Source organism: Acinonyx jubatus, chromosome A1 (assembly GCF_027475565.1).
Source record: "Acinonyx jubatus isolate Ajub_Pintada_27869175 chromosome A1, VMU_Ajub_asm_v1.0, whole genome shotgun sequence".
In the NCBI taxonomy this organism is placed as follows: Eukaryota; Metazoa; Chordata; class Mammalia; order Carnivora; family Felidae; genus Acinonyx; species Acinonyx jubatus.
The window spans coordinates 107,174,428-107,200,677 of record NC_069380.1 but is presented as its reverse complement, the minus strand read 5'-3'; the positions used below and the strand labels follow the sequence as shown (position 1 = coordinate 107,200,677).

At 36.3% G+C, this 26,250-nt stretch overlaps 1 protein-coding gene across 10 annotated transcripts in view; it reads left to right on the top strand.

The window, feature by feature from the left end:
• Positions 1-26,250, top strand: part of RAPGEF6 (Rap guanine nucleotide exchange factor 6) — a 188,009-nt gene that overhangs the window by 112,221 nt on the left and 49,538 nt on the right. For all 10 annotated transcript variants that reach the window (XM_053220571.1, XM_053220563.1, XM_015067414.3 and 7 more), the window contains 6 exons: positions 205-369; positions 3,573-3,680; positions 6,012-6,215; positions 8,906-9,014; positions 18,201-18,441; positions 25,001-25,158. In XM_053220571.1, the coding sequence (XP_053076546.1) occupies positions 205-369; positions 3,573-3,680; positions 6,012-6,215; positions 8,906-9,014; positions 18,201-18,441; positions 25,001-25,158 (985 nt within the window). The remainder of the gene's footprint in view (positions 1-204; positions 370-3,572; positions 3,681-6,011; positions 6,216-8,905; positions 9,015-18,200; positions 18,442-25,000; positions 25,159-26,250) is intronic.

The following is a 26,250-nucleotide window of genomic DNA, read 5'->3' as shown; positions in this document are numbered from 1 at the left end:
CAGCCTCTGGGTGCTGGTGGATTACAAGCTATAAAGACTACCGTCTCCCAGTATTAAGTGTTTTAAGGGTAAAACTCTACTTTGAGAACTTGTGTAATAGAGTGACTACAAAGGGAAGTCACTCTACAAAGGGAACTCAGTAGAGTTCCTTGTTTCCTGAGCTATTGATTTATTTAATAATCTTTTGTATCCTTGGATTTTTAGGCAACACCTGAACGTCTCATCATGCATTTAATAGAAGAGCATTCCATCGTGGACCCAACTTATATAGAAGATTTCCTACTAACTTATAGAACATTTCTTCAGAGTCCTTTGGATGTTGGGATCAAACTGTTGGAATGGTTTAAAATTGACAGCTTAAGGGATAAGGTTGGTTTTATAAATATGAAAAAGTGATTTTAACCTTTAAATTCTATTCATAAAATCTTTTGCAATTGATAAATATTTATTTTGATAACAGGATTCACTTAACCTAAACAACATTTCTCTACTTAGTTTTGTGACAAAACAGCATGTTAAAAGTGGAAATGAGCCTTAGAAGTTAAAAATTGAAATAGGCTGTGATAAAGCTATAAACTCAAAAAACATGATAGCTGCTTGAGAGTGTTTTGAACTCTATCAAAATGTTTGTTCATGAAGATCAATAAAACACTTAAAAGGTGATTAATAGTTAGAAAGACTATTCACCAAGTAAATTATTTTCAAGTGACCTTAGATTGATTGTAAGCCCCAAATAGCAATATGTTGATTTGGGGGGTTTACACTTTTATCATTTTAAAATAATCTTTCTGTCCTTAATATATCCCTGCAGTGACTTATTTTAAATCTACCTTTGAGTATTTTTTTCTTGTCATTAAACATTGTTTGCTGTTGTAGATAATCTTAGCTTATTTCATGGAGTGTTTGTACATTTAATGGGAAGACTTGCAATACCTCAGCAAATTGGTAGGAAGTTAGTTATTTTAAGAAAAATAGAAGAAGGGCCATAATTGCTTGGTGTATCTTTCTGAGTTATATTTTAAATGAAACAATTAGATGTGGCTAGACTGTAGAATTCTCTTGTTTAGGAAACTAAGGTGTTCAGAACTACAGGCTTGCCCCCCCATCCCCACCCCCCCCAATGCCCTTTGGAGTTATGTGTAGGTACTTCAGTTGCTGAAGAAATAAAGGCATGCTAAATAAAGAATGAGCAAAAATATAAGTGAGGGACAACTAGATATTTACATGCAAAAGAATGAAATTGGACCTTTACCTTACATTATATACAGAATTAACTCAAAGTAGATTAGTGACCTAAATATGAGAGCTAACACTATAAAACTCTTAAGAGATTTAAAATCATTGACTGTATTAAACTTTTTTGTATCCTTATGTATTGTTTAAATCTTTTGCAGTGATCACGTGCTATTTTTAAAAAAATAAAACTTTTTTTCATTTAAAACTTAAAAGAAAAATCATGACCTTGGATTTGGCAGTCGTTTCTTAGATATGATATTCAGAGCATAAACAATGAAGGAAAAAAACATAGATTGAACTTCATCAAAATTAAAACAGTAAATTAAAAGGAAACACATGGAATGGGAGAATATATTTGGAAATCTTCTATCTGATAAGGGTCTAGTATCCAGAATGTGTAAAGTACCCTTATAGTCCAACAACAAAGATACAACACAACTTAGAAACAGACAAAGGGCTTTGGGGAGCCTGGGTGACTCAGTCGGTTAAGTGTCCGAGTTCCACTCAGGTCATGATCTCACAGTGCATAAGTTCGAGTCCCGCATCAGGCTCTGTGCTGACATCTCAGATCCTGAAACCTACTTCAGATTCTGTGTCTCATTCTCTCTCTGCTCCTCCCCCTGCTTGTGCTGTGTCTCTCAAAAACAAATAAATGTAAAAAAAAAAAAAGAATCTTTTAAAAGAAAAAAGAAATAAAGGGCTTGAATAGAGATTTTTCCAAAGCAGATACTTAAATAGCTAGCAAACACATGAAAAAGATGTTTAAGGAGCACCTAGCTGGCTCAGATGGTGGAGCATGCAACTCTTGATCTCGGTTCAGGAGTTCCATCCCCACGTTAGGGGTAGAGATTAAATAAAAAACTAGAATTTTAAAAAAACGTTTAACATCATTCGTTATAAGGAAATGCAAATTAAAACCACAGACAGGGGCACCTGGGTGGCTCATTCTGTTAGGCGTCCGACTCACTTTCGGCTCGGGCCATGGTCTCTCATTTCATGAGTTTGAGCCCTGTGTGTTGGGATCTGCGCTGACATTGCGGAGCCTTCTGGGGATTCTGTGTTTCCTCTCTCTGCCCTCCTCCATGTGCGCGCATGCTCTCTCTCTCTCTCTCTCTCTCTCAAAACTAAACGTTAAAAAAAAAAAAGCTTTAAAAAGCCACAGTGAGATCCTGCTTCACACCTCCTAGGATGGCTTTTCAAAAAGGAAAGGAAATAACAAGCACTGCCAAGGATGTGACTGGAGAAAATGAAATTCTCAGACATTGTTGATAGTAATGTAAAATGTTATAGCTACTCTGGAAAACAGTTTGGCATTTCTTCAAAGAGTAAAACAGAATTAGCATATAACCTGGCATTTACTCTTAGTATTTTTTCAGAAGAACTGAAAGTAGGTATGCAAACAAAAATTTATATACCGACGTTCATAGCACTACTGACTATAGCCAAAAGGGGGAAACAACCCGAATGTCTATTAACTGATGGATGGATAAACAAAATGTGGTATAGCCATAATGAAGTATTAATTCAGCCATAAAAAGGAATGTAGTACATGCCACAACATGGATCAATCTTGAAAACGTAATGCTAAGTGAAAGAAGCCAGACACAAAAGGTCACAGTTTGTATGAAATATTCCACATAGAAGAGAGGGCAGAATGTGAGGTGACTGACTCCTTAATGGGTGATAAAAATGTTCTGGAACTAGGTAATGGTGATAGTTGCACACCTATAACTACAAAATGCCACTAAATTGTATACCTTACAGTGGTTTAAATGGTGGCTTTTGTGTGTATCCTACCAGAGTTTAAAAAAAAAATGACTTAAATTATTTCCATTGTTAGGTACATTATTCGGTTCAACTTCAGTAATTTTTCTGTTAATCTGTGGTACAAAGTAATCAAACCACTTTACAATTTTGAAGACTCAGAGTATTTCTAACAAAGTAGGTTTCAGATGTGGTTTGTTAATAATTTTGATTAAACATGTTCTTGACTATGTAAAGGCTCTTGATATGATTGCCTGCCCTTTAGAAGCTTGTATTTTAGGATACTGTCTGAGGTATACATCCTGTGTACTTCTTATAGCTTAGTAAACAGGCTTGTGTTTTCTCACTGTGGGTCCAGTCTTGGCTCTCTGTGTTGCTTGTGCACCCAAGGAAGCAAAAACTCAGACCAAACCATGCCTGCATATTAGAATGAACCCTTTGTGTGCAGGATAGAGGGCGAAGGGGTTAGCCATATAGCTCAGTTCCCCCTCAGTTTTGGACATGCTTTTGTAATATACTTCTACAGAAAGAATGCCTCTCATAACTATACTGTCTCCTTCATGTTTCTACAGGTAACACGGATTGTGTTATTATGGGTAAACAATCACTTTAATGATTTTGAAGGTGATCCTGCTATGACTCGATTTCTGGAGGAATTTGAAAAAAATCTGGAAGATACAGTAAGACTCCAAAGAATTTATTTTCTTCAGGATTTAGGGATTTCCCTGATCCTCAAATAACAGCACCTCAGAACACTTCCATTCTCTCTTGTGTCTTGAATGTCTGCTCTAAGAACTTCGAAATTTATATTTTAGATTCTGCTCATTCTCTGCCATTAACCCAAACAGAAATCAGGCTTCTTCCTGACTCTTCTGTGTTCGTTTTAAGGCTGATGATGTTGCTGTCTCCAGCCAGTCAGCCAGTCTTATGATCTCTAGTGTATATGTGGGCTATTTCTTTCTCTGCCTTGAATTCCCTGGCCAAGATGTCCATTCATTTGCTATAGTCACCTGCATCACTAATTTTAGCGTACACCTATTTCCTATAGCCCCTCTCAGCCATTTCTTTTTCACTCCGCATTGAGGGGCTCATTTGATTATGCCTAATCTTTTATAATGGCTAATTTTAGTTCTAGTATTTCTTTGTTCTAGCGATTTTGTATGGCCAGAGATTGTTTTTAGGCCACAAATAAGATGAATATTTCTCTCTTTGTAAATAAGCTAAGGTACTTCCTACCAAAGTAATTCCTTGTCTATATATTCAGGTACCTCACCTACATCTTCAGTATTTTTTCTGGGTACCCTTGATTTTAGCCAACAGGATTATTTTATATTCTTCACTAATTCTCTCAAACTTGAAGTCTTTGCTTCTCCTCTTGATATTTGAACTCTGTGCAACCTTTAAGGCCTGCTTTATATATCAGATCTACATTAGACTTTATGAGTTTCCCTTCTGCATGTGATTTCACTTGTTCTAAATATATAACACCTAAGATAATCCCCTCAAGTTCCTGTTAACTTTGACAGTGGCTATTTATAATTAATTTACTCTGTGTCACATATAAAACTATGAACTGGAACTGAATTGTCTGCTCCAGGCACCTTGAGATTTTAGGAAGTAAATTAATAATGCAGCTCAGGAGTTAGATTGCCTGAAATAGCATTCAAACTATACCACATGTTAGATGTGAGAACTTGGACAAGTTGCTTAACCTTTTTATGCCTCAGTTGTTTTATGTATAGTAGTCCGTAGTTTCTGTTATGAGGATTATAATGAGCTATAATGAAAGTAACCATCTGAAAGGAAAACCTGTCACATAGCAAATGCCCAAGAACCATTGATTTTACTCAAGAGTATAAGTGGATGGAGTTGAACAAAGGGACAGAGCAGCAGATTTTCGTCTGTTCCCATATCTTTTAGTTCTGTAGCTTTCCCAGCTGCACTCCAGCTCTGTGAAGAATGGGAAGAATGAACAGAGGCTGGGGAACTTAAGAGGCCATAGGAGCTCACCACCATCATATGGGTTTTCCAGTGCTCACTTTGTAGATATTCGTGGCCTGATGGAAAACAGAAATTGCCTTACAGTTGTGGGATTTCTTTTTTGGTAATCATTCAGTCATCAGATATTTATTAAATTCTACATTGTACTCCAAAGTGTTGCATAGGATAAGAACAGGTGTAAGGTTAGGTCCCTGCCTTGAAAAAACTTTAGCTGCTTTTTATGGACATGAGATATACACATACTATGCTATTGGAGAATAGTTGAATATTAAATTGGTGTCAAAACCTGAAAGTTAGAATGTTATCAGGCATAAAAAAGACCTAAAATAATACAGGACTAATGTACCTCGAAGAGGCAGAGACTTGAATGTGTCTTTGACTGTTAGACATTATTCAGAAGGATGATTCAGGTCCTGCAAGATTCTGGATTGATATAACAGCCAGGAGATAAGCACGATAGCACTAGAATATGTATTAGGAAAGTTCATGCCATGAGAAGTAATTTTTTTGTCTTCCCTTTCTAAGTGGGACATCATTTTGAAATCTCTTCTGACCTGTGACTGTCTAGATGTTTTAAAAAATAACTATTGATGGGGCGCCTGGGTGGTGCAGTCGGTTAAGCGTCCGACTTCAGCCAGGTCACGATCTCGCGGTCCATGAGTTTGAGCCCCGCGTCGGGCTCTGGGCTGATGGCTCAGAGCCTGGAGCCTGTTTCCGATTCTGTGTCTCCCTCTCTCTCTGCCCCTCGCCCGTTCATGCTCTGTCTCTCTCTGTCCCAAAAATAAATAAACGTTGAAAAAAAAATAAAATAAAAAAAATAACTATTGAGAAATCTTGACAGTGCTCTCCGGTGGAAGCTTTCCCTCCTTCAGTTTTATTTACCCTGACTCGTATGTGTTTTACTCTGTATTTAAATGTAACTCTAACTCTGATGATTTTAGGTGATTTTTAAAAGCCTATAGGAATAAATCCATACATTTATATACGTTCTACCCTTTTTTGCTTTTTAGAAAATGAATGGTCATCTCCGGTTATTGAATATTGCCTGTGCTGCAAAGGCCAAGTGGAGGCAGGTTGTGCTGCAAAAGGCTTCCCGGGAGTCCCCTCTGCATTTCAGCCTTAATGGAGGAAGTGAGAAGGGATTTGGTATTTTTGTTGAAGGAGTAGAACCCAGTAGCAAAGCTGCTGATGCGGGACTGAAACGTGGTGATCAGGTAAATAAATACACAACCACTTGAATTAAAAGCCTTCTTATAACTAAAATGTCTGCTACTTTTTTTCTCATGTGATATTTCTTCAAGTAAGCATGACCAATGTAAGGAAATTTAATTAACATTAAAAGGTAAGTGGCCAAAGATTGCCATAAATAATGGTTTAGCTTAAGTAGTGGTCCTATGGTAACAGAACTACATCCATAAGTAGAGGAAGCTGGGCAAGGGACTACGAAAATGAAGGAGACCCTGGGAGGAAGTTGGAGGGGATTTATTATCTCTGTATACGCATTTGATAACTGTAGAGCAGTGTAGTCCAAAATGTGATTCCTGAGAACCTTGTTACTAAAAAATGCAATTCCTAAGCCTACCTCAGTTCTACTAATTGTACTAGTGACATTCTGCCATGATGAGGTCCAGGAATCTGTGTTTTTAACAGAGTGCTCTCTCTAGGTGATCCGCATGCACACCAAAGAGTCATTTTTTCAAATTTAGCTAAATCACTTGGGAAGGTTATGTTTCCCCATTTTAAAGTTTTGTTTGTTCATTTTTTCATTTAGAGTGTGGCTTTATTTGACTTTTAACTAAACTATACTAGCGCTTTTCTTTTTAAATTATGAATGCATTCGCATTGTAAAAACTTCCACACTGCAGAGCGGTGCTTCTCAACTGGGAGTGATTTTCTCCCCCCAGGAGACATTTGGCGTGTCTAGAGATAATTTTGATTCTCATGATCCAGAAGTTACTCTTAGCATGAAGTGGTTAGAGGCCAGGGATGCTGCTAAGCAGCCTCCAGCACCCCACAGCAGGACACCCGCACAACAGAGACTTATCCAGCCCAAATACCAAGAGTGCAAGGGTTAAGAAGCTGGTTTAAAATTTTAATGATCCCCTTCTTCCACTAAGGGAACTTTATAAAAACAGATTTCTGGGCCTAACCCCACACCATTCATTAACAATTTCTAGTAGCCAGAATTCCAGAATCAGTGTATTTAATATTCTAGTATTTTGTTTTAAACTCATTTGAGCATCTCATTCTTCACAGGAAAGGAAAAAAACAATGAAATCAGATTATTTCATTTTTGAGAGAAAATTTATCTGCTTTTTACCTCTTCCTTCAAGTCTTCTCAGTTATTGTTAAAATTATCTGAAATGTTAGATCTAGATTATTAAGTCATTTTTAACATTATTTATCTTTTGAGAATACTTTTGACATTGGCGTTAAGTTTCGGAGGCTTATCACTAATAACCATGTACACATTTACACCTTCCTTACTGATGTCATTGATCACCTCCATTTCATCTGTGCCACATGCCCCCATGATTAAGATTCATTTCACCAGTGTCTTCTAGTACTTTTCGAATCTCTTCTAGTTCTTGTCTTATATAGGGCCTATAAATACTATAGTTTTTTGTGTCCCTGCATGTTTGATAATGCTTTTGCTCAGTGGGGTATAAAATTCTTTGTTCAGAGTTATTTATCCCTCAGAGCATTGATGTTATAGAAAAGTATCACATCATTTTAGTATGGCCCAAGAGAAGTCCAAACCAACCTTTACTTTTTCTTTTCTAGCTTCCTTTGTTTGTCCTCCTACCCATCCCCAACCCCCCCAACTCCACAGTGGTGCTTAAAGATTCTTTGTTCAGTGTCCGTGGAATTCAAATTTTTCTTTGGGATATGTTAAAAAATAGATCTCTTTATTATCTTTGCACGATACTCGAGCCATTTCAATGTGTCAAGACTTCTTTCAACTCCGCATTTTACTTCTGTGGTTTCTCTTTTCATATTTTGTTTCTCAGTCTTTTTTTTACCGTGTTGGAATCATTGTGTGAGTCCTGACATCTGTCCTCTGTGCTGATTATCTGTTTTTTGTGGTTTTTTTTCTCATTATGTTTATCTCTTTATCCTTTTTTGTTAGATTTAGTATTTTTTAAATAAGCTTTCTGTACGATTTGGAGGTACAGCCAAGTTTGGGAAGCCTTCTGTGAAGGGTCAGCACATCACATGCAAGAATCCATCGCAGTTGTACTTGCTGCTTTTCGACTTCCTGATTCAGCATCAGCAAAGGATAGTAGATATATTTAAAGTATCACTTTTGAATGAATTCTGTCTTTTAAAAGCAATAAATTTGCATTTAGAATATTTCAGTAAAATTTACACATACATACACAAGCACTAATTTTTATGAGCTGATGTGTCTTGATTTAAAATTGTCCTTCATATATAGGGGCATCTGGGTGGCTCAGTTGGTTAAGTGTACAACTTCAGCTCAGGTCATGATCTTTTGCTTCGTGAGTTGGAGCTCTGCATCGGGCTTTGTGCTGAGCTGGAGCCTGCTTCAGACTCTGTGTCTCCCTCTCCCTCTGTCCCTCCCCTACTCGTGCTCTGTCTCTCTCAAAAATAAACAGACATTAAAATTTTTTTTTATTTTTGTTTCATATATAAACCATCCTGTTTTTTAAAAATTTTTTCTTTGCTCTCAGAGGGAATGAACTTTAAAAAATGTTTTTAGTAGTGAGTTGGGGAAATAGAATATAGAGAAAAAAATTAAGTGGTAATTCCACTTCTCGTAGAGATGAACATTGTTCACATATAGGTGCATTTTGTTCAGGTGTCATGTTTTTCACCATTACACCTAAGGTTGCAGAAGTAGCTAATATTGTTTCTGTCATAATTTGTATTTTTCTTCAAGATAATGGAAGTAAATGGACAAAACTTTGAGAACATTACATTTGCGAAGGCCGTTGAAATTTTAAGGAATAATACTCACCTTGCACTTACTGTGAAGACCAACATTTTTGGTGAGTTTTGTTGTAAAAACTGAAAGGTTTTTTCTTCTGCTTTTTGTTTATTGTTTTTGTTTGTTTTGTTAATTAAAAGCAAAAGTCATCAATGAAAAGGAAAATAATAAAATACAAACATGTTTCTTTTTGAGCTCCTTGATCATTTTTAGGAACTTCAGTGTTGAGGTATAGTAAGTACTGTGTATTCTAGAATTTTCATTTTTCATCGTTTGCATTATTTTGGTATCTTACAAAAATAAGTTTTAAAAGAGGTGTGCACGTACATTTGGTTAGACGTGTGAAATGTCTACTGAAGAGGTATTATGTACTGTACTTTGCTGGGAGATCCTGAGTGAAACTTAGAATGACCTGTATGAAGCATAAAAATCATAATCAGGCTTTTATTCCCCCTGCTAATGGGCAACTCAGACTATTGCTAATGTTTTAGCTAGCTTTCTGAAATAATAATACGAATGCTAGATTGGCTGTTTCATGAAACTAAATTGAGTAAAAGAATTAATCACTGAATTCCAAATTTTTAATAACAGTGTACTCTGCCTTTCTCTCTCAAAATGTTGATTACTGTGTCTGCAGAGTATTTTGATCATGTTTCTATTTGAAGCAAAGACTAAAGCTTGCGCTTGCATTTTTTTTTTCTTTGTTGGTTCCCCCTCCCCGCCCCCCTGCTTTTTAGGGAAGACTTATTGTAACTGGGTTTCCTTAGATACCATAGGGTATTCAATGAAATTCTGAGAAGGGCGATAATAAAAACAGCATAATAGTTTGAAAATTATCAAAGAAAATTTAAGAGTCTAAATGAATTGGGGAAAATTTCTTCAGGTCATCTGGGTTGCATTTTGAAAGCTAGGAGTTGAATTTAAAAACTGTGCCTATGGAAAAGGAAGTATGTTTTATTTTTTCACTTTCACTGCTCCTCATACTGCACTTAGTCATAATGAAAAATGAAACATTTGGTATTTTTCCTCTTTTCAGTGGAGTCCTTTTTACTGAATTATGTCCTATTAAGTCTGATATATAACTCCTTTGGCAATTTCCTAATATTATATTAGTTTAGCGTCAAATAAGTGAGCCTTCACAGTTCCTGGGTTTCCTGGAGTTTGGACTAGTATCTAGAAACATCAACTTTTGGGTTAAATAAAAAAGATTCTGATTTTGAAAAGTAAGAAAGCAGAGCTTGCTCTGTGTCTTAGAGCATCTGATTTAGTATCTCCAAGCTTGACTTTGTTTAGATGTATTTCATAGGGGTCTTACAAGGATCAAAGACCTTGAACTTTTTGTGCCCGAACGTAATAATTATTACCTGGTATCACATACTATTATGTATAAAAATATAAAGATAGTACTATTTGGTGATTAATAACATGGCCCATGGGAAATAGAAAAAATAGATCTGAAAGGTACAAAAGGCAGGAAAGCCACCACTTCAGGACTCCTTGAGTGGTGAGAGACATTTGCCCAATAGAACTCTAGATGGGATGTGGTAGAGGGTAGGTTGTGGTACTGCAAAAGAGGGCCCATGTCCTCAATACCTCCTTCCTTACCCTTGACAGAGAATGGTCAGCCAACTTTACCCCAAGCAAAACACCAAAGAGTATCTCAAAGTAATAGTAATAAAGCATTTTTAAAAATGGAGCATTTTAGTATGGATGTGGTACCTGGAATGAAGCCCTGGTAATTCTGACATTACAGTGAAGCAGAGATGAGCACTTAGGTTGTCCTATATGGAGCTCGCAGTCAGAACACCTACAGACAGGAAAACTGTGACCAGAACACAGATTTTTTTTTTTTTTATGTTTGTTTATTTCTGAGAGAGAGAGACACGAAGAGTGTGAGTGGAGGAGAGGCAGAGAGAGAGGGAGACACAGAATCTGAAATAGGCTTCATGCTCTGAGCTGTCAGCACAGAGCCCAACGCGGGGCTCAAACGCAGAAACTGTGAGATCATGACCTGAGCCGAAGTCAGATGCTCAACTGACTGAGCCACCTAGGCGCCCCTAAAACTGACAGCTAGGTGTAGGAGAACAAGAATCATTGAGGTATGGTGGGAAACATAATAACTGAGCTTATGGAATCTGAGGAAAGTAGTTAATTTAAAGAAGAGAAGAAAAACATTTCTAGAACCGTGCTCAGATTTAAAGAGTTATCCCTTAAAATAAGAACAGGATATTAGGAAAAAAGAAACAGTCATTGAAAAAGAAGTAACTCAGAGTGACTTACAGTATGATAGCAATGACAAAAACAAAATGTAAAGTAATGTCGATGCAACAATAGCCGAGACTTTCCCAGAGTGAAAGAAGGATGCGAATCTTCTAATTCAAAGGGCACCTGAAATCTGAGCAAAATGAATTAAACTTGTTTTAACTTTCTGTTTCCAGTATTGGAGAATAACCAGAAAAGGTAGACTAAAATATAAAAAGTAGTTACAAACAAGTGCAACAATCCAAAAAGAGAGCTAACAACTACCTGACATAGAACAGAGAGAGAATCGGACTGGAAAGACGTGAACTGGAGCCATATCTGCTCTGAGACATTCACCAGTACAGGAAAGCTCTTGAAAGACAGCCTCTTTGGGCAGTAGACTCCTAGCAAAAGTCTAAAGCTTTGGAATCCTGCACTTGCTAGGAACACAAAACTGGATGTGTTACATCCCTTCCCACCTCCTGAAACCATACCCCAAAAGGATGTCTTTTTTTTTCCAGGGACATTATCAATCCATAGAATGTAGCTGGGAGGAAGAACTGCAGGATAAAATCACAGGTTTCTAGTGTTAGAACCCACCAAGGCCAGAACGCTCAAGCATAATAACGTTTGTTGAAGATTGGGACCTCGAATGGCTTACTCTAAAGTGGATGTGGGTTGTACTCTAAGCAACTCGGAAAGACCTCAAATTTTGGCCCTGGCTCTAGCCCTGGGACCTCAGGTGCCTGGCAAAAGAACATAAAAATCTTTTGAGGATTCCAGCAGTAACCTATTATTTGTGTCTTTTTTAATAAGTTTTTTTTTTTTTTTTTTTTAGTTTATTTATTTATTTTGAGAGAGAGAGAGAAAGAGAAAGAAAATGCCTAGCAGGCTCTGCACTCACTCTGGAGCCCGATGTGGGGCTCAAACCCACAAACCGCGATATCATGACCTCAGCTGAAACGAAGAGTAGGACGCTTAACCAAGTGAGCTACCCAGGCGCCCAATAACCTATTATTTGTAAAAATAATTTTTCAAATACAGAGTTAAGCAAACAATCAAAGATTGTGAGGCTCTCTTAAAAGTCAGTGTAATCCCCGGGCACCTAGGTGGCTCAGTCAGTTAAGTGTCTGACTTCAGCTTAGGTCATGATCTCACAGTCTGTGAGTTCGAGCCCCACATTGGGCTGACAGCTCAGAGCCTGGAGCCTGCTTCGGATTCCGTATCTCCCTCGCTCTCTGCCCCTTCCCCTCTCACACTCTGTGTTTCTCCTTTGCTCAGAAATAAACATTTAAAAAAAAATCTTTTTTCAAGTCAGTGTAATCCAGAACCAACAGAAACAGACAGAGGAGTTCCAGAGTATCAAACACAGTCTGTTAGGTAACTGTCTTGTATCTGTGAAGTTAAAAATCAAATTGAGGGTTCCATTTCTAGGTAAGATGGAGTAAACACATGCCACCCTTTGTTTCCCAATCAGCTCAACAGTAAAACGTGGGCAGAATCATTTAAGAACTTGGAAAATTTAAAGTCCCACTACCAGGAGTAAATTAATTAATTAATTTTTTTTTTTACTCCAATAACACTGGACTGGAGTCAAGGCAAGCTGAAACCTGGTTGAGTACATACTGGTAAAGGTTCAAATGGAGAAGCCTGGCTTGAGGAGTGGGAAAAGGAATCCCCACAGTTTTTCCCCCCTCTTTTTTTTCCCATTCTGTCAGGCCTCAGCCTCCAAGCAGCAATACAGCTGCACAAGCCAGACTTCTGAGGGAGGGGAACGTTCTTCACCGTTCACTAGAGCTGTGGCTCCTTCATTGTTTCCCCCCCCCCCCCCCCCCCACACACACTCTTTCTCTCTTCCTCCTCATTGGCCCCTACAGAGCCAGAGTCAGCAATTTCTTTCTAAAGGACTGAAAAGGGTAGCCTAAGGAACTGTGGAAGTTAGTAGGTTGATAACTGAGGTAGAGAAGATGACTCCATAAAGTTGTTTATGAGATCCCAAGCTCACCTCCATCCTGTGTGTGTGCACGGATGTGATCCTATTCAGCACACCAGAGACTTGGAGAACTGGCATGCCAGTGGACCTCTGCTCGGGTCCCAGGCAGACTGAGTGGTGGCGCAGAGCAAACAGGTGGAGATAACACTGCAAAGCTTTGGAAACTGTACCACAGCCCACAGAAGGCTAAAACAAAGATAGCAAAACTTTGTCGCAGTCATCAACTGAGGCATTGCCTTTGCCATTCTGCCTCCTTTTTGTGTGAGAGTTCACTTACTTACATATTAAAAGATTGAGTTCCATGCATCTTTTACAGACTGTTGTGTTCTTGACTTTTTTCCCTCTCTTTGTGCTTCAGTTTGGATATTTTCTAATGACCTGGGTTTAAGCAAAGTTTTCCTCTTTTCTTCTGTATCCGTCCTGCCCTTGAACACAGCCAGAGAATTTCATTTTAGATAATTTTTAGTTCTAGAATATCTGTTTGAATCTCTCTTATAAACTCAATTCTCTTATACTCAATTCTCAAAACCATATTTTCATCCATTTTATCTCTATTTTATTTAATATATTTATAACGGTTATTACAAAAATCTTGTGTGTTAATTCCAAAATGGGTGTTATCTTTTATTCTCTGATCCCCCCTATTATCAAAGTGTCTTATTTTGTGTGTCTTACAATTTTTTATTGTATGCTGTACTTTGTATACTAAGGAACCTTAGCAAATAGGCAGATTAGTATTTTCTCATAGAAAGGATTTGCCATTTCCTCTGTTTAAGCATATAAGGTAAGGGGAATTGAGCTGGGTCAGGCTAGGTTACAAAATTACTTAGACTATACCCAAGTTTCAAACTGAGAGTGAGATTTGTCATGTGTTTGATGCAGGCCCCTTCTCTAATGGAACTTTGTCTCTGAGCACAGAGAGATTGTGGGAAATTATACTTTGTTTTGTCAGCCTTGTCCTCCTACCCTCACTCCCAATTTTTCCCTAAGGCGTGGCTTTTGATTCAGAGTCTGGTAGCTTTTTGTCTTATTTTTTGTAGAAATTTGGCCCTTGAGAGATTTTTTAACTTAGCTCTTGAGCCTCTCACCCCAAGCAGAGAAATATGTCATGTATTGGTTGCACACCCTTCCTTGTTGTGTGACTTTGTCTCCTAAGTACCATGAGACTAAGAAATTTCGAACCTGTCCCCAGCTCTTCTACCTTGTCTTAGGAGTAGATATGTCCCATGGAGGAAGGCATCACTGCTTTGGGCCTTGTGTGTATTCCAGTTTTTATGCCAGTACTTGAAGCCATCAAAAATCCTTTTTCCTCTAGCAGAGTCTCTCTACCTGATGCCCGTTTCATGTTTAGACTTCATGTTGAGAGAAGAAAACATCAGGCAATCTCCGTTTACCATCTTTTTGCCCTCATATTTTAGCTCATCTATTCCTCCTGGCTTTCATAACTTTCTAACATTTGAAAATCTCACCACTCAGATAATTTATTATTAGCATTTTAATGTTTTCATAAAAGTATTATATGTGTATGTTTTGAAAATGAAAACGTTTAAAAAAGGTATACAGTAGAGCCATACTGTGTATAGCATTCTGGATCTTTGCTTAGGAGTTGATACAGATTTAATTCTTGTATAATTGTTATTGCAGAGAAATCCACTGCAATATCATTATAATCTGTTGAGCTAATGTATTGATGGGTGTTTTGGGTTGTTTTCAGTTTTTGCTATTTACAGTGTTGAAATAAAAATCCTGTATACTTTTATGCTTATGTAGATAGACCTAGAAGGTAAATTTCTCATAGTGGAATTAATTTTTAACAGTGCTGCAGTTTCACTTTCCAAAAGTTTACCCCAGTCTACATACACTTTCTTTATCAGTATATAAGAATGCCTCTGCAACAGGTATAATCAACTTTATTTTTATTGATATATATTATTTAATAATGAGGGAGGTTGAGCACCTTTTTTTTTTCAAAGGTTAACATTTATTTTTTACAAAGTCATTTGTCCATTTTTATTTTGAGGTACTCATGTTTTATTGATGTATTTGAATGTGTTATAAGAAAGGACAATATCTTGTAGTCTTTTTTTTTTGTTTGTTTTTTAATATTTATTTATTTTGGGAGAGAGTGTGAGCAGGAAAGGGGCAGGAGAGAATCCCAAGCAGGCTTCTGCACTGTCAGCACAGCCCGATGTGGCGCTTGATCTCATGAACCATGAGATCATGACCTGAGCCAAAATCAAGAGTCAGACACTTACCCTACTGGGCCACCCAGGCACCCCCAGTATCTTTTGGTCGAAGGGTTGCAAATATTTTCCCAAGTTGTCTTTTGACTTTGCTTGTTGTGTGTGTGTATACATATGTACGTAATTGTAGAGACTGAGAAATTTTTAATCTTCATGTAGTCCAATTTATTACTTTTCTTGATTCTTGGGCACCTTCATTTCTGATTCATATATTTAGTATTTCTTTTTAATAGCATTGTAATTACACTTGCTCACCTATTAATTTTTGTCTTGAACTTTGACTGATTTTTTAAAATTTATTATTTTCTCTTCATCTATAAATCAAAATTTCTACAGTTTTATTTATAACTATATACACAAGTCCAGTGAAGATGTAAGCTACTGTGTACACCCTTGAGTTGTCTTATGTACATACCACAGGCAGGGATATCTGCTGCCCATTTAAAGATTTCCTATTGCTCTTCACTGTAGCATTTTTAGGCCCTTTCTTTGCCTTGTTCTCCAGTCATCTTAATTTTCTTTGTTTCTTTTTACCACAGGGACTTGGAACTTGAGATTTCTTCTACCTAGAGTCATTCCTCCTTCCCCTCACTTTGCCTAGTTAAAATCTACTCACCTTACAGCAACTTAATTAGGGAAGATTTTCCCTTTCCTGCTTTCTTAATTCCTCTGGTTATGATCTTTCTGTACCATATTTTGTACATTTACTCTTCTGCAATAGGGGTTATCTACGAGCGCATAGTGTAGTGCCTTCGTGTTTGTAGGTCAATAAGTGTTTTTTTGCATGGATGTGTATCAGTTTTACCTCAAAAAGGCATTTTCACCTTTACCACATGGCTTAAACAAAATTTTCTAAACAAACTCAAAGCAATTTGTTGCATTTTAATCAAGCAAATTATCTTTAAAAGGTGACTCCAAAGATGTTTATTATTTTGAAGGCAGAAAATGTGCTTTTCATAAACTTTCAGTATGCTTTGGTAATGTGATAACATCCTGGTTGAAACTTTCAAGATGATCTACTTTTACAACTGAATACCAAGCCATTTTGTGTTGTAATGCATCAGCTTTTAAGTCTTTGTCTATTGGATCTTACTTGTAACTCGTTTGATATTGAAGGAAATGATTGATTTGTCCCCATAACAAAAAAGATCACAATTCTCTGTTTTTCAGTGGGCACATTTATAAAATTTATTTTTCTTTTATGAAGGTTCCAAGTAACACTACTGAAACCTGCACCTTCTGAAGACCTTCATATTCAAGAATATGTAGCTTCATTTTTCTTTTATTCAGACCCTCCCAGACACCATGAATTCTTAGGAAATTACCTTCTGCCTTAGCATTTATCTTTTTAGTGGGTTTTTTTCCCCCTCTAGTAGTTGATAGGTCTTATTTAAGAACACATATTTAAAACAACTGAAAAATATTTTCATGACATTAATGAAACCTAAGTAATATAGGTTATCCTAATTGGAAAAGATGACACTAATAGTTACTAGATACATAGTCTTCTATGGATTTTTCTTTTTTTCACTTGATCCCAAGGAGGTATAGCCCCTCTCACAAGGTAAAAAAATCTGATCTAGGCAAAGAGATCGCTAGATAGGCAAATCTTCCAGTGCAGTTGTACTGTTCTTAGGGATGAAATAACTCCTTAGACTTACGGTCGACCTGAAGTCACCTAAGAATGATTGGTTGTTACTTCAGACCACTGTAGTGAAAGTTTATTAGCTGCTTTACTCAGTGACAGGAGTCTCATAAATGTGACCTTGAGGAAATGGTGATTTAATATTAAATTTAGTACTGTTTATTTCTGGCAAAAATAGGTCCATCAAAACTCTTTTTTTTTTTTTAATGGCTAAATTTTACAAAACAACATGACTACAGTACTTCTATCTCATATCAAGTGATATATATTATGATATGAAATAACATAAATAATAGACTCTATCTGGTTTTATAAAATCTGAGAGGATTAGCAGTTAATACTGCTTATTATTATTACATAGCAAATATTGCTAAATAGGAAGCCTTGAACTTTTCAAACATGCTGCCTGCCTACTTCCTTTTCATTTCTGCCAGTGACTTTGTTTTTTCCCTTTTGGCCTATATCAGAAGTACAGGCATTTATAAAAACTGAAGACAGGGGCACCTGGCTGGCTCAGTTGGTAGAGCATGTGACTGTTGATTCCAGCGTCCTGGGTTCAACCCCCATGTTGGGTGTAGAAATTGCCTTAAAAATTTTTTTAAAGGACATCTCGATGGCTCAGTCAGTAGCACATGTGACTCTTGATCTCAGGGTTGTAAGTTTGAGCCCCTACATTGGGTGTAGAGATTACTTAAAAATAAAATCTTAGGGGCGCCTGGGTGGCTCAGTCAGTTAAGCGGCCGACTTCGGCTCAGGTCATGATCTCGCGGTCCGGGAGTTCAAGCCCCTTGTTGGGCTCTGTGCTGACAGCTCAGAGCCTGAAGCCTGTTTCAGATTCTGTGTCTCCCTCTCTCTGACCCTCCCCTGTTCATGCTCTGTCTCTCCCTGTCTCAAAAATAAATAAAAATGTTAAAAAAAAAAAATTAAAAATAAAATCGTAAAAAAAAATGAAGAGATAAGTTGGTATAGCTGATGAAGCATGGTGTAGATTTCGTAATGTTTAGTGGATGAGACTGTGAAAGGCCAAATAATAGAAAGTTACTGTATTGATGTTTAAAATTTGTTGTTTTTGTAAAAACTTGCTAATGAGAATAAAACAAATGACAACTTTATTTATTTACACAGTGTTCAAAGAGTTACTTAGTAGGACTGAACAAGAAAAATATGGAGTTCCTCATATTCCTAAAATTGCTGAAAAAAAAAGTAATCGCCATTCAATCCAGGATGTACCAGGAGATATCGAACAGACATCACAGGAGAAAGGAAATAAGAAAATAAAAGCAAATACTGTTTCAGGTGGAAGAAACAAAATCAGGAAAATTTTGGATAAAACTCGGTTTAGTATCCTGCCTCCAAAACTGTTCAGGTAGGTACAGTCATCTCAGTAATGTAGACATTTTCCTGTTGACTCTAAAGTTTTTATTTGGGGGAAGGGAATTTGGGGTCAATTTGTTTTTTATACAACTAACGCATTATAAAATCTTCAAGTAAACCATAAATAAGAAAATCTTAGTATCTTTCCATCATTTCCATGAAATTACCAGTACTAGAGTATATATTCTTCTAGTAGCTTTGTTTTGAATTTTAGGAAAGACTGACCATTTTATTTTACAAAATCTTTTCTTGTGTACTTTTTATCTAATTTAAGTCCTTTGGACATCTTTTTTCCTTTTTTTTTTTTTTTCAGTTTATTTATTTTGAGAGAGACAGCGACAGTGTGAGTGGGGGAGGGCAGAGAGAGAGGGAGGGAGAGAACACTAAGCAGGCTCTGCCTTGGCAGTGGGGCTCGAACTCACTGAACTGTGAGATCATGATCAGAGCCAAAACCAAGAGTCAGATGCTTAACCGACTGAGCCACCCAAGTGCTCCCAAATTTGAACATCTTAAAACTTGAGGATAAATTTGCGGATGCTAGTTTTTTTGTCTTCTAAATCATCTTTCTCTTATTGCACTATTTATTCCTTCCTGAATTCTAAAGCTGACCTTTTTAGTCAAATCTACTTGTTTCTAAAATGAGATGTTACCAAAACTGAAGGAAACTTTGTGATTTGAAATGTAATTTGAGGTCTGTAAAGTACTTAAGAAAATCATTTCACTGAAGTGGATGGGAATGGGTGTAGTATACATTATATCTGTATATTTTACATTATCTACTTCATAAAGCAATCACAGAAGTGTTAATCCAGCTCAGTACCTAGCACATCAGTAGGCACTCAGTATTTGTTGAATAAATTAACACAGTGAATTAAGTAAAAGAAAGAGAAGAGAAGAAAAAAAAATAAAAGGAAGAAAACATTTAAGCAAAACATAATCAAATATTTGTTTAGTTCCTTATAGTTCCCAGCCCTATGCTCTGTGGTTTTGAGAGCTGAAAACAGGTAATTACTACTTTTAAGGAATTGGTATCAGGAACCCTTTATTCTCCACATGCTTATACACAAGGCACAGACAGTGTTCAAATATAGAAATGTAGGAAGATTAATAGAGCAAGTTTCTTGTCCTCTAAGAGTTGGTAATCTAAAAAGGGAAAGCAGACAAATGGTGCATTACAGGGTGATAAATGTTTTGATGTGCACAAAGACAGGAACAAGTTTGGTAGGTTATATAGACTCTGGGTATACATGTAGAGATGAAGCAGGAGAGATAGGGAAGAGCTGAGTTATGAAAGACTTTGAATATTATACTAAAGTGATGGACTTCATCGTGTCATAGTAGGAAGTGATAGAAGCTCTGTTAGTTGTATTTGGTGTATTGGGGTTGACAGTATAGCACATTGTCATTGTAACAATGACACTAATTAGGGGACAACTTGGAAGTAGGTAAATGTCAACTCTCAGCTTTTATAGTGTTCGAGATCTCAGAGATTGCCTGATCTCAACATGCTTTTCTTCTTGAGTTCTTACTTCCAATCAGGTAACACATTTGTTCTTCATTTAATTTGGGGCTCACAGAGAATTAAAGCATCTTGAGCTCTGTGTTTATTGTCACTCATTTCTTTCTTAATGACTGCTCTCCTAGAGGCAAGCAGATTGTAAAAATCCTAACTTGAAAGTAGCAAAATTCTTTTTAATATTGAGCATACTGTCATATGACAGCAGGGCAGCAAACACTGTAAGAGAAGTCTTATTCTCATAAATGGGAGGTAAGGAGAATATGAGAGGGACTAGCCTACATTGTAAAGATGGGAGACAGTTTTGGATGACTGGAATTGTGCATGACAGCACTGGGGAAAAGGGAAATGAATGGAGGACCAAAAAGAAAAAGAGTTTGTAAAGGGAATTCTTAGGAGGTATTACCCCGAGTTCCATTTCTAGAAACCCTGGTGGATTTGATCTAGAATAAATGTATCCTTTAACTGTTTTTCATTTTGAACAGAGGCATAATTGTGACATGTGTCGTCTAGAACCATAGGACAGTGATTGTATTGGACTTTAGCTTGTTAGTGTCAGATTCCAAGTAGCTATGTTCAAGTTTCAGGCAGCTAAATCAGTCTGTCATCTCCATAGTATCTCCTTCAGGGAGTGGGAATTGGTTTCACCTCTTGGATTCTATCTTTGCTTATAGTAGGCATGGAAAGGAAGGTGGCCAGGAACAATCATTTGAGTGTTTTCAAGCCTTATTTCTTTGTATTGGTACGTCTCAAAATGAAATATCTTGTACAAGTAGTTAACTCAGAAGGGAATTGTTTTTTCTTTTAGTAGTTAGCAAGTATTTATTGAGTCTGTTTTGCCAGTCGGAGGCTGTTCGCTGTGAATGCTAACATCAGTAAAATACTGTACATCAGGTGTTAATATTAAACTGGCTCTCTCTTCTAAACATGTTTCAGTGAAGTAAAATGCCAATAATTTTAGCCATATAAATACCAGAAAAAATATGTTATTTTAGTAGAAATCATAAAGGTTTTCATTGGAGCCTTTTTTTTTTTTTTTTTTTTTTTTTTTTTTTTTTTGCAGAGAACTGATTTGTCAGACTGGTCACTTTGCAGTTTTGAGAATGAATGTGTGTCCTGTTTCTTGGCACTTAATCATTGCAAATGAATTCAGGGGATTTTTAATAGGTACACAATAAAATCACTGAAACTTCAATAGAAAAATAGGCAAAGAACGTTGAGTCACATACTCTACATCCATAATAATCAAGGACACACAATTTATTTTAAAAACGGTGTATCATTTGTTTTATCACAGATTGACAGGAGAATAATCAGGGCCTGAATTGATAACATAAGACAAATAATAAGCTCAAACTGCTGTAGAAATATGAAATTATGGGGTATGTGAGTGGCTCAGTCAGTTGAGCGTCTGACTCTTGATTTCAGCTCAGGTCACTACCTCATGGTTCTTGAGTTCGAGCCCCATGTTGGGCACTGTGCTGACAGTGTGGCGCCTGCTTGAGATCCTCTCTCTCTCTCTCTCTCTCTCTCTCTCTCTCTCTCTCTCTCTCCCTCTCCGCCCCTCCCCTGCTCCCTCTCTCTCTCAAAAATAACCATTAAAAAAAAAAATAGGAAATGACAACCTTTCTATCAAGTATTCGGGCATTTTTTAAAAATGTTTTATTTATTTATTTTGATTGAGAAAGAGTGTGTGCAAGCTGGGGAAGGGGCCGAGAGAGAATCCCAAACTGGCTCCTGGCTGTCAGCTTGGAGCTGGATCTGGGGCTTATTCCCGAACTGACAATCATGACCTGAACCAAAATCAAGAGTTGGAGGCTTAACCAGCTGAGCCACCCAGGTTTCCCTGGGCATTTTTTGATTAAGAGTTTTAAAAATGTTTATACCTTTGATTCAACAATTCCATTTCTAGTAATAAATTGATGAAGATTTATATACAGATATTCTTAGTAGTATTACCTATAATGAAACAAAATTGGAAATACCCTAGAAGTCCAGCTACAGGGGATTGGTTAATTAGATTGTAATGTATACTGTAAAAATAACTAAAAAGGAAAACTGTTGGTTGTGGTTTTGTGTAGGGTGTGGTTTTATAGGTACTTGTTTTCTTCCTTGTTTGTTCACTATATTTTTTTTAATTTTCTACTTTGAATATTTTTTAAGTGAGAAAAAATTTTAATGAGTCTAATTCCACAATTCTGAACATATGTGTGTCAAGGCTCTTTGAAAAAGGCTCTTGGTCTCTGCCTTTGTAGCACTCACTTCTCTAAGAATTGTCCTCGAAATACTACAAGAAAGAGTATGTGTATCTGTGAGACAAAGAATATTAAAATAAGGAAGGAACAAATAGTTGAGATTAAGAATAGATAATTCCCCAAATCCCTAACCATGACATAATTTTAAAATGAAAGAATTCTCCTGAACATTAGAAGTAGAAAAATAGTTACTAATTTCCAATAACATCAGTGGAAAAAAAGCAAATCTGATGTCCTATTTTTTAAAATCATTCAGCTTTTATTTTGTTTTTTAATCACAAATTGCTTATATAACAGCTTAATATTATTCTTTGTAACACAGTCCCAGAAGTAGACTGTCTTGTTTGCTTATCAGAAATTATTTTTTCTCACCTTCTTTTTTTTTTTTTTTTTTTTTGTCAGCATACTTTGTTTGCTTTTAACATTGGGATTATTTTTTATTAGCATACAGGTGTTTATGTAGCCTTCTTAGTTTCATAATGTGAAACTAAAATATACTTTTATTCTAAGTAAAGTTAGTGTTGGGGAGTTACTGAGGAATTTTTTAAAAGTATGTTGTTTCTGTTACTGCATCATCTTCTCAGGAGACTGTTTTGGTAAGAAATGATGTAATTACTATATTTGCAAACGGGCTTTATCAATTCAGCTTCCAAACAAGCATGGATATTTTGCCAATTAGATACTGTTTCATTCGTGTCATAGCATGGGTTGTACATAATAACATTAGTATAGTTTTCATTTATACATGCTCACACCTTAATTACCATGAATTTGTAACCAGCTTTATATTAATATATCTCTACAGTGTCCTGTCTTTGATTATTAAAAAGCAGAGGTAATGTTAAATAACATCAATAAAAGAGATAAGGACTTTTAGTGTTTCATACACTTTCCTTAGTCTTATAGTGAATTCCATCTTACTGTAACTTAAGGCAGCCAGTTCCCTTTAGTAGAATATTATAACTTTTTAACACAATTACATTTGATTCTACTGTTATTATTAATGGGACCAGCTAACTTCTTTTAACAGTTTGTTTCTTTGGATTTAATTACTTGACCGTCTGTGTCCAAAAATTGGCAGATATGTTTTCAAAAATCAATTAAATTAGAAAGCCTGTTAAAATTTTAAAATGTACTTTCTAGTTTTGTACTGTTCTGTTTTAATTTCAGTAAAAGTAATTCACTGTCTTCTTAAAAATTGGAATTGTTTTTTCCTCTGAGCCAAAATGTTCATCCACATTACCTCATTTAATCTTTACAGTAGTCCTGGGGGAGAGAGAGTTATATTTTTAGATGGGGAAACCAAGGTCCAGAAACAAATTTCCCTGAGGTCATGTAGCTAATTATCCAGGTTATGCATAGCTGGCTCTTGAAACACTTTTGCTCTCTTCCGTGTCTTCATGCTTTTCCCTAACTCCTCTGCAGTCTTGCTTGTCCTAGCTCTGTCTTCCTTGTCTGGCTACTAGCAGCAGCTCTTTAGCTGTTTATTTAACCATCCTCCACACTTCATCTTGCATAGTTGCCTTATCTGCCTAAGTCCTGTGTTTGACTCCTCTAACATTCTGGATGTATCCCATACCATTCATTTAATGCATTCCATGATAATAGGTAAGTATTCTGTGATACCTTTGTATGTGTAACAAGTATTGGGTAGAATACTACATTGAGTAAAACATAGATAAGAATTAATGTTAACCTAAAAATTGGTTTAACTCTTAGAAACAAGTGGTGTTTTGATCATTGATGCTGATGGAAATCTTTTTCATTGCTGTCCTTTATATAGGACTGTTTCACTTATCCTTTGTTTTATAGAACTTTTGGGGGTATCTAAAACTTAAGTAACAGAGTTATATTTCTTTTGATTTTTTTCTCTTCAGTGGATTTAGAGTTGCCTCTGTAACACCTTTAAAGTATTTTAAGAGTGCTTTATTTGCTTACATATGGCCATTTGATTGATATTTTTTAAAACTTTAAAGGGAATTAACTTTAGATGGTTCGCTTTCTTTTGTAGTTTTGATGTTCTCATCTAGGGAGTAGCCAAGTAATTAGACTTGAGACATCACACAAGAAATAATGTGTCCTCGAATAAACTTCAGAGACTATAAAATTCTTTTTCGTTTCTATTGATTTCTGGCCCTCTTCTTTCTTCTTTGTACTTGTCACATATACCCATTGTTTTCTGTTTGCCATCTTCCTCTTATCTTTTCCCAGTTATCACTGGTTTGGGCAGTTCTCCGGTTGTTCATATGTTTAAAGACCTCTCTTACTTTGTCACTTGGATATGGTCCCTTGGTTTTCTGCAGCCTGCCATTTTTTGGTTTGGGTTTAGACCCAGCTGCATCCTTTGCCTAAAAGGTCACCATCCACTATGTTGTGAGTGTGAACCTTGTTGGGGTGTGGTTGTGCCTTGTTGGATACATATATTAGTGTCTACTGAAACTGGCCAATCTTAAAGGCTCCCAACACACCCAGATTTAATTTCTTTACCAAACCAACAGAAACTCAATGTGACTATTTCTTTATGATGCATTATGAAGTACACCTTTATGATATAGTAGAATTTCTTAGGTTTAACTTGCTTAAAATTTATTTATCCTAAAAATTTAACTTATAAGTGTATTCATTATTATAGTTGTCCTATTTTTAAATTGCTGTAATATATAATTTTTTAAATCACCACTCTGAATTGGTTCCATTGTGCCTTAGTGTACAGACAGCAGAAACATTTACTATTAAGAATTCTCAATTACTTTAAAGTGATGTATGACATTTTTTTCAAGTGATGGAGGCCTGAGCCAGTCGCAAGATGACAGCATTGTGGGAACAAGACACTGCAGGCACAGTCTGGCTATAATGCCTATTCCTGGAACACTCTCTTCCAGCAGCCCTGATCTCCTGCAGCCTACCACCAGCATGTTGGATTTTTCTAATCCTTCAGGTAATTTTTGTTTGTGATTTTATATAGCCATATTGATTCCAAAGTGACAAATTAGATGGTTGAGACTTGTGTATCAAATAGATTTGCTTGCTTCCCTCTTCTCTTATCTCAAGGTGATGACTCACTGCAGAACTCCAAACACAACATTCATTTTGTCTTTTTGCGTAAGCTTGAGCAGTACTTGATCCAATATAAAATAGTACATAGGAAAGAGATTACATTTGGGTATCTTTTGGTAACCCTTATCAGAACAGTGGAAAGAAAGCAAGGATGCTGCTTCTCAGCCAAGAAATAAGTTATCCATGGTGTGGAAAAGGATAAGGGAGATTTTTTCAGTCTTGGTGGCCTCACTTCTCTTCCTTTGTGAGGTACTGAAATGTGTTAGTAATTTTCTGGAAACTTTTTTCCCCAGCACCTGAAGCTAAAATTGTTTTATTGTCATGTATTGTTAATTAGATATACTATAGCATCTTTTCATTAGTGCTTAAATTTTGGTTTTGGGTTTAAACATCATGTGGGACATCAAGTTTATTTTTATGCATCAGTTCGTGCCCAAAGACAAAAATTGCTATTTAACTGTATAATGTAAAATTTCATTACAGGGAAGAAAAACTTGAAAAATTACTTATGTATCCATCACTTGAAAGGATTTGGGATGGCTTTCAATAAAAGACACATACAGTTAAAACCAAGATGTATAATTAGGTCCAAGGAGAAGAAAGAAAAAAAAATAAATAGATCTACAAAGATTGGTGTAGTTGTGATTCAACTTCAGTTTTAATGCTGAAGGCCCTAACAGCTAGTATAAGAAAGGAAGGAAGCTTGATTACATGAATCTCATTATTAGAAAGGAGGGAATATATAGTAAGTGTAGTAGTAAAGTTTCTGTTTTATTATAGCAACTTGAATAAAAGCTCAACATACCACAGTTTAATGACATTCATTCTGTACATTGTTATTTGGGTCTTTAAAAATTTCATTTGCCTCTTAACTCTTGGAGGGTACAAAACTCACTAATCTGTCTTCAACACATCCTCCTCTCTACCTGTCTACCAGTGTTCTTTCTAGATCACAAATTTTAATGAGTTGTTA